Source organism: Saccopteryx bilineata, chromosome 2 (genome assembly GCF_036850765.1).
Source record: "Saccopteryx bilineata isolate mSacBil1 chromosome 2, mSacBil1_pri_phased_curated, whole genome shotgun sequence".
NCBI lineage: Eukaryota > Metazoa > Chordata > Mammalia > Chiroptera > Emballonuridae > Saccopteryx > Saccopteryx bilineata.
Window position 1 is genome coordinate 375,485,039 of NC_089491.1, and position 15,295 is coordinate 375,500,333.

The following is a 15,295-nucleotide window of genomic DNA, read 5'->3' on the forward strand; positions in this document are numbered from 1 at the left end:
CGCCCAGTTCGCTCTCCGCCACAGCGGCAGCCAATAGCTGAGGACCTGATTTGCATAGCTGCGCAGGGGAGCAGCGGAGGCAAGGGGGAGGGACCAGACGACCTCCTAAATCAAAGTTGAGAGGCGAGGACTGGGCGGAGGGGGCCGCGGGGCGCAGTGTTGGGGCCCGCGGGGGAGAGGGGGGGTGAGGGGGAGAGGATGGGGGGCGGGCGCAGAGCCCGGCAGAGACGGCGGGACACGAACAGCTTCATTGCTCCCTCCCTCGGCTCATCCTGGCGTCCCCACTTCCCTCCACCCTGGCTCGGAGCAGCATCCTCTACGGACCCTCGGTCCTCACTCCCCGGGTCGTCCCGCTTCCGCTGCTCGTATAATTTCCATCCCTCACCCGCCGAACCCGGAACTTTCTGCGCCCACGCACGGGAGTGAGGGGTTGCTTTGTCTGGGCGGGCTTCTCCTGGGGTTCATTGGGTAGTCTTCGGAGAAGGTCCCATAGAGACGCTCGCCAGCGCAGCCTGCTCCCAGCGGGCGGGCCGTCGGGTCTCGGCACCCTCTCTTCCCCTCTCCCCAGACCATGACCGAAAAGAGCGAGAAGGAGAACGAATCGGATGACGCGGCCACCCACACACCCCCGGGGACCGTCTCTGTCCTCCAAGAAACCAAGGTAACTCGGTAGGCGCGAGGCCTGGACCCCTGTCCGGTGCGCCCCTGGCCCGGGCGCCCTCCTCCGGACGCGGTTGCCCCTGAGGGCTCTGGTGTCCTGGGGTCACAGTATCAGGGCGGATGTGATTCTGAAGGCTCCGCGCGGCGACCCGAGGGGAGTGGGTTCGCGACGACGGGCCACAAGGAACCCCCATCATACACGCACGGCACGCCCTTGCGCTCGTGATGAGCGGACGCACGACCGCGACCCTCCAAGGAGGTTGTAACTCGGCTTTGTTGGAGGGAATCAGCGCAGCGAAGGCGGAGGGAGTGTGTGGCCGTGTGTAGCGGGTGTGGGCTGGTGTACGCGCCCGTGTGTGCGTGCAGGGCGCACCCCTCTGGTGTCCGCCAGGTCTTTGGGTGTAGCTCAGCCTGTCCCTCTGCCTGCGTCTCTCTGAAAATGTCTCTACAACCTGTTTGTCTCTGTCTTGATGTCTCTGGTGTGCGTTTCTCCCGGGTTCTCTCGGCGTCTCTATGCGTTTATCTCCGAGTCTCTCTGGATGTCTCTCTCTGACCCGCCGCAATCCTGCATTCCCCACTCCCAACCAGGTTCGGCTCGGGTACGTGAGGCCGCGGCTCAGGGGTGCGCAGCTTTCCAGTCCACGCTAGGGGCTGCGGCAGCGCGGGCCAGCGCGGGCGGGGACTGGGGGATTGTTGTTGCGGCTCCAGACCAGGAAGATAGGCAGCCCCACCCCCTCCCCGGGAGCGGGACGGGGCTGGGATGGGATGGAGCAGATAAAAAGCTAAAAGAGAAGTCATCGTAATTAATGAATGTCATAATTAACCCTAATTATGTATGATAGTTACTCCTGCGGGAGTCACAATGAATAAATTATTCTCCAGTGAAGTCTGGCGGAGCCCAGACTCCTGGCGCTGAAGGGGATGCGGGAGAGAGCGCTGCTCGCATTCAGCGTCCCCCAACGCCTCTAATCTATCTTCTCCCTCCCCAAGTTCTAAGTGCCCACAACTGAACTGCAAGTTCTTCGGGAAGCAACCTGAGCCGCCCTGGTGATGGGGAGGGAAGTAGGAGCTGTGTCAGGGTGTTCCTTGCCCCCTCCCTAGACTTTAGGGCAAGACTCCTTCAGTACTTGTTTCCACCACGCTGCTGTTACCCAGATGAGGAGGATGGCAGCAAGGACCAGAAATAGATGGAGAGTTTGGCTCCCCTGGTATCTCTAGTTCCTCTATAGTTCTCTTCAATGCCCATCTTCCTCTTCATTCTATCTTGACCATCCCCTCAGGATTTAAGGTTATTTCAAGGTCAAGGTCATCAAGGGAGTGGCGGGGGGGTGGTGGTGAGTAAGACCAGGGTGGAGTCTGGCTGAGGCACCCCAGGAAGCTCCCCATCCCTAAACCAGAGAGACCAGTGGATCTCCATGTTCAAGTGTTCAGAGATATACATTTGACCTCCTGCCCCCTTCTGAGAATGAGACCCTTGGACTCTTAGACCACAGAGTTAACTGGCCCTCAGAGAGTCAAGTGTCCACTGGGAAAGGAAAGAGGTGTGTTGGGGTGGGAGGATATTGCTTGGAATATTTGTGACAGCTTCTTTCAAGCAGAAGGTCCTGGGAGCTGAGCCCCATCCTGAATTCCAAGGCCCCTCACCTCCTTGGTTGCCTGTAGTCACCCTGGACAGACAGACACAACCCCCTCTCCTTGATTCCCAGGGGCTTGCGGGGCCTCCCAGGCCCTGCCCTGCTTTCCACACCAAGGCCTGACAGCTCTGCGCCTTCCTTAAGAGCTCTTCACAAACATGCAGGAATGAAAGCAAGCAGGAGCCCTGGGCAGTGCTGCCTCAGCAATCAGCAGGCTGCAAGCTCAGCTGAGTGGGGAGGAGGAGGTCTGGGCCTGGCAGGTTTGTACCATCCTCCTCCCAGCCCAAGGACCCTCCAATGCCATCACCTCTGGGACTGAGCCAGGGATATCCCAGGAGCAGGGCAGGAGGGGGAGTGTGCATCTGACCTGGCCCCTCCCTGCCAGACCAGTTGGAGCTCTGCACCTTTGCCCACTCATATCCCTCCCCCTTGGGAAGGCCTCAGTAGGCTGGGCTGAGGGTCAGGAGGGCAGAGGTAGGCAGAGAGAGACTAACTCAGGATCCTTGTCAGACTCCTTCCATCCCCCTCCCCCAGCCAGTCTCAAAGAAACTTCTGTCTCCAGACTATAGCAGTGGGGAGAGGAAAGGAGGAGGGTTGGTTGGTGCCCATCAGACAGTGAAACCAACATCCCAGGCTTATATGTCAGTGTTTGGGATGCCCTGGGCATTTCTTGCCAGCCCAAATCTAGCCTTCTGTCCACTCTAAGGTTGGGTCCACCCCTGCACCCAAGCTACTCAGCGATCTTCAATCAAAGGTGTTGGTATCACCTTTTCTGGGTCCCCATCCTGTGCTACTATATAGAGCCCAACATCACCCCCTTTGGTGCCATCCATGGGAAGACCCTGCCATGCCAGCCCTGCTATCTGAGTCAGCTTGTGCCAAGTCCAGCACCACCCACCGCCAGCTGCTTAGTGCCCTTTCAGGAGCTGACAAAAAATGAGGAGGTGCTATGGGGAATTGAGGGAAGAAGGGACCATGCAGGGCATGGGAAATGGGAAAAAGGCAGGCAGGCCAGGGCCTGCCTCTTAGAGGGGATTCGGAAGACTAGGCCTGGTGGTTCAGGCTCCAACCCAGACGAGCTCCTGGTGTATTGGGATGGACTAGCACCTGGGAAGTCCAGCTCACCAGGACACATGGCAACCTCTCCCCATGCCAGGAACGGGCCCTGGGACAGTCAGGACACTGAAAAGATAGCTGGTAAGGAGATAGGGAAAGATTGTTCCTGGGAACTAGGAGTCCCACACACAGAAATACCTGGCTAAGCTGAGCCAGAATGAAGTTTGGGTAGCCAGCCAAGCCAGATGTCTCTGGAGTGGACAGGTATCAAGCCATTTGGCAGGGGTGCCCCTTTCCTGCCCTCTAGCCATAGCACTTGACATCTGCCAGCCACCCCAGGTGGTTTCTGGGGCCCACAGATGAGCCAGGGAGTCTCAGACAGTTAGGGCTGCCCTGGTGTTAGGGAGCATTCTGGTACAGAGGCCTCTGGAGCCCTGCGGAGGTGGTTTGTGGCACTGAGGCCAGGGGGCCGCCAGGGAAGGGCACAGGCTGGAGAGGAGGGAGTATTACAGTAATCCTGTGAGGATTGCTATGAAAATAATGACCTTGGGAGGGGGAGCATAATTAATGTCTTAAAATATTTGAGGGACTGAAATGTGTAAGAGGGAGTAGCTCTCTCTGGAGCCAAGGGTGGAACAGGAGCCGATAGGCAAAAATTGCAGGAGGCAGGTTTCAACTATATAGGGAAGCACTTCCCAGTGATTGCAGCTGCCCAAAGATGGAATGACTGTCCCAAGAGAGAGTGTGCTTCCCATCAAGAGGTGACCGTCACAGTCAGACAACCATTCTGAGGGGATGTGCCGAGTGACAGGGTAGGGACTGCTCTAGATAGCCAGTCTTTCAAGTCCCTTCTAACCCTAAATGTCATTATTGACCTGGTAGACCATAGAGAAACCTCTGTGAGGGTTATGGCAGGGCACAGAGCAGCAGGGTGCTTCTGGTCACTTGGGCTCAGTAACCAAAGCCCCTGGTTCAAGTCTTGGCTCTGCTCCTTATCAGCCAAGGACTCATGATGAGTAAGTGACTTACCTCTATGAGCCTCAGCTCGTCTGAAAGGTGGGATAACTATCACCACCTCAGGGGGTAGGGCCAGGGATAATGGAATGCTGTGTATAAAGTGCTGGCTCACATACGTCTGCTGACAATGACAGCCCCTCGTTATAGCTGTGTTTATGTTTTTACTTTTTGGACCCAGAGCCTTGCGTGGCTTAGAGAGCATATAGTCTTGTCTCCTTCCTCTTGGATGTGGGGGAACTGAGACTCAGAGAAAGGAAGTAAAGTGACTTGCTTTCAGACAGCAGGTTAGTTTCCCCCCATGCCCAGCACAGCTTTCCAGAGAACTCGTGTGCTCTCTGTCCACAGCGCCTGGGCAGGGGTGGTTCACTCCACTCTCGGAGCCTGTCAGAGCCCCAGAGCCTCATTTGGCCCATAGAACACACTTGTGCTCTAATTAATTGTCCCTCTGGCCCTCTACCCCTGCCCCAACGTGCAGGCATCTGGGGCTGGGAGCCCTGATTCTCAGAGACGCACAAAGAAGCCCACAGTGCTGTCCAGGAAGCTGCACTTGGAAGGAGCTGGGCAGCTCAGTGAGCCAGACACCCCAGGGCTCTGGCTTCCCGGCTGGCACACAGGGCCCGCCTTGTACCCAAACATCTCTCTCTCTGCTCCCCCATCCATCTTGCTGCCTCCTGACCTCCCTGGGGCTGGAGGGGCCACCACTTCCATCCTTTTGGCACGGTTGTCAGGCGGGCCGCCATGGCACACAGGCTGTCTGGGGTGCCAGCTGCGAACCCTGGCCAAGTCTCCCTGTCTGAAGCCAGGCCTCTGGCCTCCTTTCTCTACCACTGGTGGGACAGAGTGGGCAGGGTTAAGGGGGCTCTCAACAGGAAAGGCGTGAGTCAAGGATCTGGGTAGAGAGGTTTCCAGGCTTCACTCTGGGCAGACCCAAGATTGGTCTGTTTGGGTGAGAGTGGAAGTAATCCTGGCCTCACTGCAGACTCTACCCTGTACTCTAAAACATGGGCTCCATCCAGGATTCCAGCCACGTGCTCATCATTTATTCAGCAAACATCGACTGAGCACCCACTACATGTTGAGGTCCTGTGTCGGGATTTGAAGTAACCGTCCCTGCCCATGACCCCCAGTCTCTTGGGAGAGTGAGAAGTGAATGACAACATAAACTTGATTGGAGTTATAATGGAAGTTCGTACTGGGTACAGCGGGCCCCGGAGGAGGGAGTGGTTCCACGAAAGGGAATTTCTGCAGAAGAGACAGCTCTCCAGAAGAGGAAGAGTCACTGGAAATCTTGAAGGATAAAGAGGGTATTAATTGGGTAAGGCAGAGAAGAGGACAAATAAGTCAAGTGGCATGAAATACAGATAAGTTGAAGTCCTCATGTCTGGGCTGCAGGTGGAAGGTATGAGATGGGAAGGCAGGTTTGGCCAAGTTGCAGAAGCTCGGGTCCAGGGCTAGGGCCTTGGCTGGGTCCTGAAGAGCCATGAACAGTTTTTCGGCTGGGTCAGGGGTCACCACCCTGGCAGCAGTAAGGACAGCAGGCGGAGGCACGGTAATGGTGGCCCTGAGTCAGATGAGGTTTCTTGGGCCTGAACTAAGGCAGAGCTATTCAGGTGGTAAGGTGACCGAAGAGGTGTTTTACAGGGAAAATCAGTCCTGAGGGTGAGGGTCCGGGATGACCACCCTCCTCCTCCCACCCTGTTCAAGAACACAAGTGGAAAACTGGGACACAGGTGTTTTGTTTGATGCCCCAAATTTTTTTTTTTTAATTTTTTTGTAGAGACAGAGAAAGTCAGAGAGAGGGATAGACAGGGACAGACCAACAGGAATGGAGAGATGAGAAGCATCAATCATTAAGTTTTTTGTTGTGCGTTGTGACACCTTAGTTGTTCATTGATTGCTTTCTCATATGTGCCTTGACCGTGGGCCTTCAGCAGACCAAGTAACCCCTTGCTCGAGCCAGCGACCTTGGGCTCAAGCTGGTGAGCTTTTGCTCAAACCAGATGAGCCCGCGCTCAAGCTGGTGACCTCGGGGTCTCGAACCTGGGTCCTCAGCATCCCAGTCTGACGCTCTATCCACTGCGCCACCGCCTGGTCAGGCCATTTTTTTTTTAACTCAGGTAAATGGAATACCCATACAGAGGCGGATTTAACGGCAGGCGCACCGGGAACGTGACCTGGCCCCGAATTCTGAAGGGTCCCACAAAACCCCAATTTGACACTTTTTTCTAATGACACCAAGTTTAATGGGCCCAATATTTTCTTCTGCAGCCAGGGCCTCAACCGACCTTAATCTGCCTCTCTACCCATTCAATGAAACCCTGTATAGCCATTAAAGAGAATGAGGGAACATTTTATGTATTGTTATGAAATGATCTCCAAGATTTACCGTTCAGGGGGAAAAGCAAGGTGCAGGAAAAACAGTATGCTACTGCTCCTGCAAAGGCAAAAGGAAATGAAAACTCTTGTTTGTTTCTATTCAGCTTCACATAAAAGTCTAGAGGTCTTGAAAAAACTGGCAAACCTGACGACCCCGGGCTGGCTATACCGACTGACCTCAGTTGGCTAGAGGAGACCACAGCTGCTCCCTGGCTGGCCAGTTTGCTACAGTCCCCAGCCAGACCTCCTTTGCTCATGGAAGTTAGTGTAGGCATCTGAGATTGCGATCCACCTTCTGAAACTTGGCAAGCTCTCCCTTAGTACTTCATCTCACCTCTGGCGCCCAGCCTTCAGGGTGCCGCTGACCGCCAGAGATACCCTGGAGGGGAGCCAGCCCCTCTCAGCCTTCCGCTCACAGCCCCTCTTCTTCTCTCAGCTCCAGCGTTTCAAGCGTTCACTTTCCCTCAAGACCATCCTCCGAAGTAAGAGCGTGGAGAACTTCTTCCTTCGCTCGGGCTCAGGCGCTGAGCTCAAGTGCCCCACCGAGGTGCTGCTGACGCCCCCAACTCCACTGCCCCCTCCCTCCCCACCATCAGCATCCACAGATAGGGGCCTGCCCACCCCGACACCATCACCCGGCCCAGTCTCACGCGCCCGGGCACCACTCAAGCCAGTGAGGCTGCACAGCTTCCAGGAACACGTCTTCAAGCGAGCCAGCCCTTGTGAGCTGTGCCACCAGTTCATTGTGGGTAGGTGCCTGAGGTGGGCAAGGTGCTGGGCCAGGGTGGGTGTGGGGAGTGGGCCTGTGGGACTTCCTGATACTCAGGGCTCCCAGTGCTAACTCTGCCCCTCACCCTGGGCACACAGATAAGCACCGTGGGGGGTGGGGAGTGCCCAGTGGTGCTGTGTTGACTAACAGTGCAGGCTCCAATGCCAGTTCACATCCTGACTGTACGAGGCATAGGTGCTAGTCCTGGAGGCTGGCACGGGGATGCCCAGCCCCTGCTCTCTTCCCACCTGCTAACCTGCCTCCTTTGCTCATTGCTCATGGGTGTGTTCTCTCTGACCGACCCCTCTTTCCTAACCCAAATTCTTCCCAGGGAACTCCAAGCAGGGCTTGCGGTGTAAGACATGCAAAGTCAGCGTCCACCTCTGGTGCTCTGAGGAGATCTCCCACCAGCAATGCCCAGTCAAGACAGTGAGTGGGGACCATGCAGAGGTGGTTGGCGGAGGGCTCCCAGAACTGGTATGTGGGGGAATGAGTGCCCCTCAAGGCTGGCTCCTCACGTGGGGTGGTTCTTGGGCTCAGGAAAGGCCAAGTGTTCTGTGGGCTATGACATCCTCATGTCCTCTTTCCGCCCCCTCTTGCCATAGTCCTCCTCCTTCCGTCGCAATTTCAGCTCCCCTCTTCTTGTGCATGAATCCCCACCGGCCTGTGCCACAAGCAGAGAGTCCCCACCCACTGGTGAGTATCCCCTTGTCGCTCCTGATCTCACTGTGGTGTGATAAGAAACCCATGCATTCTTCAAATGGGCACCTGAGTCACACTGGCACTAAGAGTTACCACATCCCCTCTCTGGCTACTCCTGTCCTGAATGTAGGGTTCATTTATCCATTCATTCACCCGTCAACAAAACAAAAACTTTATTGAGCACATACTAAGTGCCAGGCACTGTGCCAGACACAGGGACATAGCACTGAGGAAGGGCAGCTCATGGTCTGTAAGGGAGCTAGACATGAAATGGATAATCACATTGATCATCAATTAATCATCTTTCAGATGAGTGCCTGAAACAGGGATAGGGAATAAAGAGAGGATAAAGCGGGCGCCATCCTCAACCACAGAGACCGGGGAAGGCATCGTGGAGATAGATGGGAAGGACGGAGAGTTAGTCCACTGAGGACCTGGGCAGGACTGTTGCGGGCAGATGGTGTGAGCTGAGGCACACAGGGGCAATTAAAGGACAACACAGCTGGAACGTGGGTGTGAGAGAGAGGGTGTGACAGGACCATGGATGCAGGGCCTTAGGGTCCATTTTAAAATTGTTCTTTGGACTTTATTCTACAGTGATTTTTGTGTTTTTACAAGAGCATTGGGGCTGCTGTGTAAATCCTTGCTGTGCATTCTGGGTCGGAGGGGCTGGAGTGGAGGCAGGGAGAGTAGTTGGGAGGCTGCGACTATTGCCAAGAGAGAGTTTGGTAGCTTGGACCAGACTGGTAGCGGTGGGGATGGAGAGAAGTGGGCAGATTCTAGAAACATTTGGGAGGTAGGAGAGGGAGTGATATGGGCAGTGAGAAGAGTGAGGGGTCCAGGATGCCCGGCTTCGGTGTGGGCTCCGTGGAGGAACGCGGAACTCTCCCAGCGTGGAGGGGAGCAGGGCTGAGACACACGGCTGCAGGATGAGTGAGGCTGGCAGCCCGGGCCTGGCCTTGAGCGTGGCTCCTCGGCAGGGGCCAGCGGGAAGGTGGACCCTGTCTACGAGACCCTGCGTTACGGCACCTCCTTGGCCCTGATGAACCGCTCCAGCTTCAGCAGCGCCTCTGAGTCCCCCACACGGAGTCTGGTATGGTGGGCACCACAGGGGAACCTCGGGACAGGGGTCTTTGAGGAGGAGGGCCCAGGGGCTGAGCCCTCCACCATCTCTGTCCCTAGAGTGAACGGGATGAGCTGACTGAGGATGGGGAGAGCAGCGTCCGCAGCTCAGAGGAGGGTCCTGGCGACAGCGGTGAGTGAGCAGGGGCGAGGGGCAGGAAGGGAACCCAGTGTGGTGGACAGCGGTGAGTGAGGGCAGGGGCGAGGGGCAGGAAGGGAACCCAGTGCGGTGGACAGCGGTGAGTGAGGGCAGGGGTGAGGGGCAGGAAGGGAACACAGTGCGGTGGACAGCGGTGAGTGAGGGCAGGGGCGAGGGGCAGGAAGGGAGCACAGTGCGGTGGACAGCGGTGAGTGAGGGCAGGGGCGAGGGGCAGGAAGGGAACACAGTGCGGTGGACAGCGGTGAGTGAGGGCAGGGGCGAGAGGCAGGAAGGGAACACAGTGCGGTGGACAGCGGTGAGTGAGCAGGGGCGAGGGGCAGGAAGGGAGCACAGTGCGGTGGACAGCGGTGAGTGAGGGCAGGGGCGAGGGGCAGGAAGGGAGCACAGTGCGGTGGACAGCGGTGAGTGAGGGCAGGGGCGAGGGGCAGGAAGGGAGCACAGTGCTCAGCAGCTTCAAGTATACTAGGAGAAGGTTCCCGAAGGCCCCCCTCACACTCATGTCCCCAGGTCTGGAAGTACAGAGCCCTGAGGTGGGAGCCAGGCATCCGCCTGATGGGGCTGGGCATGGAGAGGACTTACTACAGAGCCAGGTCATGGGTCTCCTGGGGCAGAAACTTGTAGAGAGCAACATAGGAGTACATGGGCCCCACGTCCTTCCGCAGGGAGGGCTTGGGGGGCTGTGGACAGCGGTGAGTGAGGGCAGGGGCGAGGGGCAGGAAGGGAGCACAGTGCGGCGGACAGCGGTGAGTGAGGGCAGGGGCGAGGGGCAGGAAGGGAGCACAGTGCGGCGGACAGCGGTGAGTGAGGGCAGGGGCGAGGGGCAGGAAGGGAGCACAGTGCGGCGGACAGCGGTGAGTGAGGGCAGGGGCGAGGGGCAGGAAGGGAGCACAGTGCGGCGGACAGCGGTGAGTGAGGGCAAGGGCGAGGGGCAGGAAGGGAGCACAGTGCGGCGGACAGCGGTGAGTGAGGGCAGGGGCGAGGGGCAGGAAGGGAGCACAGTGCGGCGGACAGCGGTGAGTGAGGGCAGGGGCGAGGGGCAGGAAGGGAGCACAGTGCGGTGGACAGCGGTGAGTGAGGGCAGGGGCGAGGGGCAGGAAGGGAACACAGTGCGGTGGACAGCGGTGAGTGAGGGCAGGGGCGAGGGGCAGGAAGGGAACACAGTGCGGTGGACAGTGGTGAGTGAGGGTAGGGGTGAGGGGCAGGAAGGGAACACAGTGCGGTGGCTTCTGCTGCCTCACACCCTGGCCCCACCCTGCACCTGCCGAATTCACAGCTCCAGCTGAGAGTGAAGGGTCGGGACCAGAAGAGAAGAGCCCTGGACAGCAGGTGAGCTGACGCTGGCCCCAAGCCCCGGCAGGTCAGGTGAGAAAGGGATGTCACCTCTCCTTGTCACTGACCCATAGACATGTGGGAGCAGAGTGAGTGGGAGTATCACTGCTCCATCATTTATCCTCAGTCTACAGGGACGGGCAATGCCAGGGTGAGTGGGCAGGGCAGGCAGGGGGTGTTACTCCTCTCATCACTGACCCAATGCTTATTGTACCCACTCCTGTTCTCCCAAGAGTGGGCAGTTTCGGGGTGCAGCAGGCAACAGAGTATCCCCCATCTCCACCCTGGCCCAGTCTCCCCCGGGGTGTGAGCACAGCAGGAAGGAGAGGCTGACTTCTCCTTCTCCTTGAGCTGGGAGCATTGTGTCCCACCTTCTAGCCCCCAGGTAGCAAGGTCAGGGCAAGCAGGAGGAGTGAGGACGGTGTCACCCTCCACCACTGACCCAGCGCTATTCCACAGCCCCCCAAGCCCTCCCTGCGGAAGGACGTGGGGCCCATGTACTCCTATGTTGCTCTCTACAAGTTTCTGCCCCAGGAGACCCATGACCTGGCTCTGCAGTAAGTCCTCTCCATGCCCAGCCCCATCAGGCGGATGCCTGGCTCCCACCTCAGGGCTCTGTACTCCCAGACCTGGGGACATGAGTGTGAGGGGGGCCTTCGGGAACCTTCTCCTAGTATACTTGAAGCTGCTGAGCCCAAAGAGGAAGGGACCTGCCCAGAGCCCAAGACGGATTTAGTGCTGATGGCATGGCTCCTGCCCCTGCCCCAGCTCTGTCCTGGACAATGTCTGCTGTACCTGTAGTCACTCAGTGTCCTCCTTCTGATGGCATCAAAGATCCTCCTACAGCTGACGGGGGCATGCAGGGGATCTGGGGGCCAGGACTGCCAGGATGCCGGGAGGGCAAGCCCATCGTGCCCCATATGCTGCCCCTGCTCTTTCCTCCCAGGCCTGGAGACCGGATCATGCTGGTGGATGACTCTAACGAGGACTGGTGGAAGGTGACTTGGCAGGGTGGGAAGCGGATGGACCCTGGTAGGCATCTCATCAACCCCTGCCCTCAGTGGGCACTGCCCAGCTTCTCTCCAGGCCCCAGAGACCACTCCTTCTCTAGCCACTGGCCCAGCCAAGCCAGGAACAACTCTCAGACCTTGCTCTTGCTTTGAGCGTCCCGCCTGCCTCCGCCCTGTCCCTCTGCCCACCTAATGCCCTTCCCAACACAGAAGCCACCAACTGTGGGCTCAAATATAGAGAGCCCGAATCTGGCACTGGTTTTTAGTGGGCATTGGGTCTAGAGAAAGTAGTGGAGGGTGGCACTAGTGCCTATGCCAGCCTTATCCCCAGGGCAAGATTGGCGACCGGGTTGGCTTCTTCCCAGCCAATTTTGTGCAGCGGGTGAGGCCAGGGGAGAATGTTTGGCGCTGCTGCCAACCCTTCTCCGGGAACAAGGAACAGGGTTACATGAGCCTCAAGGAGAACCAGGTGAGTGCCTGGGCCCTGCACGTGGTTAGACGGGGTGGGACTGGAGGTTCCCCTAGCCCTCCCCTGCTGGGATTTGGGGTTGGTGACCACAGACAGGGGGCTGGGTTACTTTAGAGACAGCTTGGGAGAAGAGGATTTCTAACCTGGGTTAGAAATCTAGACGCTTGGGTCTGAGTGCTGGCTCTGCCTCTGGCTTGTCCTGTAACCTTAGACAAGTTCTTTTCCCTCCGTGATATGGGGGTGGGGCTGCATTAGACCAGCTGATCTAAGGTCAGCTCAAAGCTTCTGCTCTGTGTCTACTGATGTCTGGTCTTGCTGTTGTACCCTGGGCCCTCATGGGATCCGCTCCCATCACCCCAGCTGGGCCCTCATGGGATCTGCTCCCATCACCCCAGCTGGGCCCTCAAGGGATCTGCTCCCATCACCCCAGCTGGGCCCTCATGGGATCCGCTCCCATCACCCCAGCTGGGCCCTCATGGGATCTGCTCCCATCACCCCAGCTGGGCCCTCATGGGATCTGCTCCCATCACCCCAGCTGGGCCCTCATGGGATCTGCTCCCATCACCCCAGCTGGGCCCTCATGAGATCTGCTCCCATCACCCCAGCTGAGGTCTCCAGCTACATCTGATGCTGGTTTCAACATTCCCTGGAGTGTGTCCCCTGGGAGCCGTCAGCAGAACTTGGGGCCAGGGCTGCAGGCAGTGCCAGGCCTCAGCTCCATGTCTCTCTGGCTCAGATCTGTGTGGGCGTGGGCAGGAGCAAGGATGCTGACGGCTTCATCCGCGTCAGCAGTGGCAAGAAGCGGGGCCTGGTGCCAGTGGACGCCCTGACCGAGATCTGAGAGGAACCAAGAGAACCTAGATGCCACCCCTTCCCATGCCTGACCTTTGCTTCTGGTCCCAGGAGGGCAACAGGCATCTGCCCACACTCTTCCCTCTGCCTCTCTCCTAGGGGCCACTCACCATGGCTTGGCGCCTTCTGCACTGAGGAAAGCTTAATTTCTTGGGCCCCAGGGTGTCCTGAGGGACATGCTCCTCTGGGACTTGGGGGTGGGGGAGAAGGAGAAAGTGGGAGGGAATGGGGAAGCTCCAAGTAAGCCCACCTAGTGCCCAAGCACCCCCAGTCCAGATGCCATGTTAAGTCCAGCCCTGAGAGGCATTTTTGGGGGAACTTCCCTGCTGCTTCTTCCAGGGAGCCTTCTGTGCCCACACCAGCTTTGCATGAACGACACCGTCCTCTCCCTACAGAGCCTCTGCTTGGCCTGTATGTATGTGACCATGCTGCCCCTTTGGATGTGGGGCCTTGGGAAGGTGCCTTCCCGGTGTCTCAGCTCTGCCCTGGGTCGGGAGGGGATTCAGGGACATGATAGGATCCTGAGTCCACCTCCTGGTCTCACTGCCTCTCACTCCATCAATTCTCAGGAAAGTTCTGCGGAATCCATCCCATTACTTGAAACCTGGGCGGACAGAGGAGAGGAGGGCTGAGTTCTGGGGAGGGTGTGGCAAATCAGAGACTGTTCCCTTCAGTAGAACAGTCACCACAAAGCAGCCTCACTTTACCCTTGCCCATGGGAAAAGGACACCCATGAGCAAACTGAACACAGAAACCCAACTGAGGACAAAAACTGGCTCATGCTTGGTCAAAACAACCCCCATTTCACTGTCAGGACTCGAAAAGCTCCCAGCAGCAGGACCAACCAGCCAGGGGAGCCTTGCCAGGTGACCCCAGGAGCCCCACCCTCAGGGCTGACCTCCAGACGGCCCTTTCTCACCCCCTCCCTGAGCTCTGCAGATGACAGGGCTGCAATCAAAGGGGTCTCTTTTCTGGCTACATTTGCTCTCTTGTCCTGGACACCACGCCCTGGGAGGAAGAGAGGGTGGAAGACAAGGAAGGTGGGTCATTGTTTGGCCACCAGGAAAGGAAGGGAATAGGCGCCCTGGGGGTGGGGTGGGCACACACAAAGAGAACCCCTCCCTTGCAGGTTGCTTTTCTCTGGTGCCAGCCTCCTTCTTCCCTGCTCAGAGCCTCCTGCCGCCCGTTGTGCCCTTGACCGTGCCAGCCGATGCCATGCCCCATCCTGGGCACAGTCACACCCTCTCAGGCAGTGGGAGGGACTCATCATCCTACCCACTGGCCCCTGCTCCACTTCTCCCCTCCCCCCAGAGGACAACTCAAGCCACACTGCCCTGTTTGCTGCCACGAGGCCCCCTCAGCGATACCCCAGGGGCGGCCCAATGCCCTCTGTACATAAGGCTGCATGATGGGTCTGCGGGGGCATTCCTGAGCCCCCAGACCCCAAATTAAATGTTTCTTGTCCCAACCTGTCTGCTCCGTGTATCTGCTCGGGATAGAGGAAGAAAAAGCTCAAGGAGTGGGGTGGGGGCTGGAGGCACTGAGGAGACAGGCCTGAAGGCCGGGAGAATTTGTTGATCTCTGGGAAGCGTGTTGAGTCTGACGCCGAAGGGACTCCCAGCCTCCTCACTCCCTTTCATTCAAGCAGACAGAGACGCGGGATCTGGGACGCTTTTGAGAGAAGGGGCTGGGGAGAGCCAAAGGGGTGAAGAATGTGGGAAGGACTGGAGGAAGGGGGTCAGTAGTTTGCAGAACGCTGGAGCGAGACAGGATGGGGTTGAGGCCACTTCTTAGTTCCATGAGCACCAGAGTCGCGCAGGGGCCAGGTGCGTCAGGACGACGCCTGTACACCGGCGGTGCCCTCTGAGGCCAGCCGTATCCGGGGCCGGATGGGCTCAATACCGACCCGAGATCAGCCTGGGCCCTGCAGCCCCCCATGCCCGAGGTACAAACGTAGGCGGCAGAGACAGTCGCAGACATTGGGGCCCTGAGATGACTCAATCATGCTCATCATCTGGATCCTGGCACGAAGGGGGCGGGGGGCGGCGTCCCTTCAGCAGGGTGCTCGCCGGCCGCCCACCTGCTCCGGCAGAACTGGCTCCTTCTCCTCCGCCTGCCCCGCGCGCGTCAGCGTCACTG

General features: G+C 58.2%; 1 protein-coding gene across 3 annotated transcripts; it reads left to right on the forward strand.

Moving 5' to 3' along the window:
* The first annotated feature begins 222 nt into the window (after window positions 1–222).
* STAC2 (SH3 and cysteine rich domain 2) lies at window positions 223–14,624 on the forward strand. 3 transcript variants are annotated; one of them, XR_010729547.1, is made up of 12 exons: window positions 223–661; window positions 7,180–7,492; window positions 7,844–7,941; window positions 8,118–8,208; window positions 9,195–9,307; window positions 9,397–9,469; window positions 10,770–10,822; window positions 11,285–11,382; window positions 11,772–11,823; window positions 12,167–12,304; window positions 13,041–14,196; window positions 14,286–14,624. XR_010729547.1 is itself a non-coding variant. In XM_066263759.1 (12 exons), exons 1-12 carry the CDS (start codon window positions 572–574, stop codon window positions 13,143–13,145), a joined length of 1,110 nt encoding a protein of 369 aa, XP_066119856.1. In that variant the 5' UTR covers window positions 223–571; the 3' UTR covers window positions 13,146–14,624. The 3 variants fall into 3 exon arrangements, 2 of the variants coding, with proteins under 2 accessions (XP_066119856.1, XP_066119855.1); XM_066263759.1 differs by having other exon boundaries at window positions 7,180–7,225; window positions 7,340–7,492; window positions 13,041–14,624; XM_066263758.1 differs by having other exon boundaries at window positions 13,041–14,624.
* The last annotated feature ends 671 nt before the right edge of the window (window positions 14,625–15,295 follow it).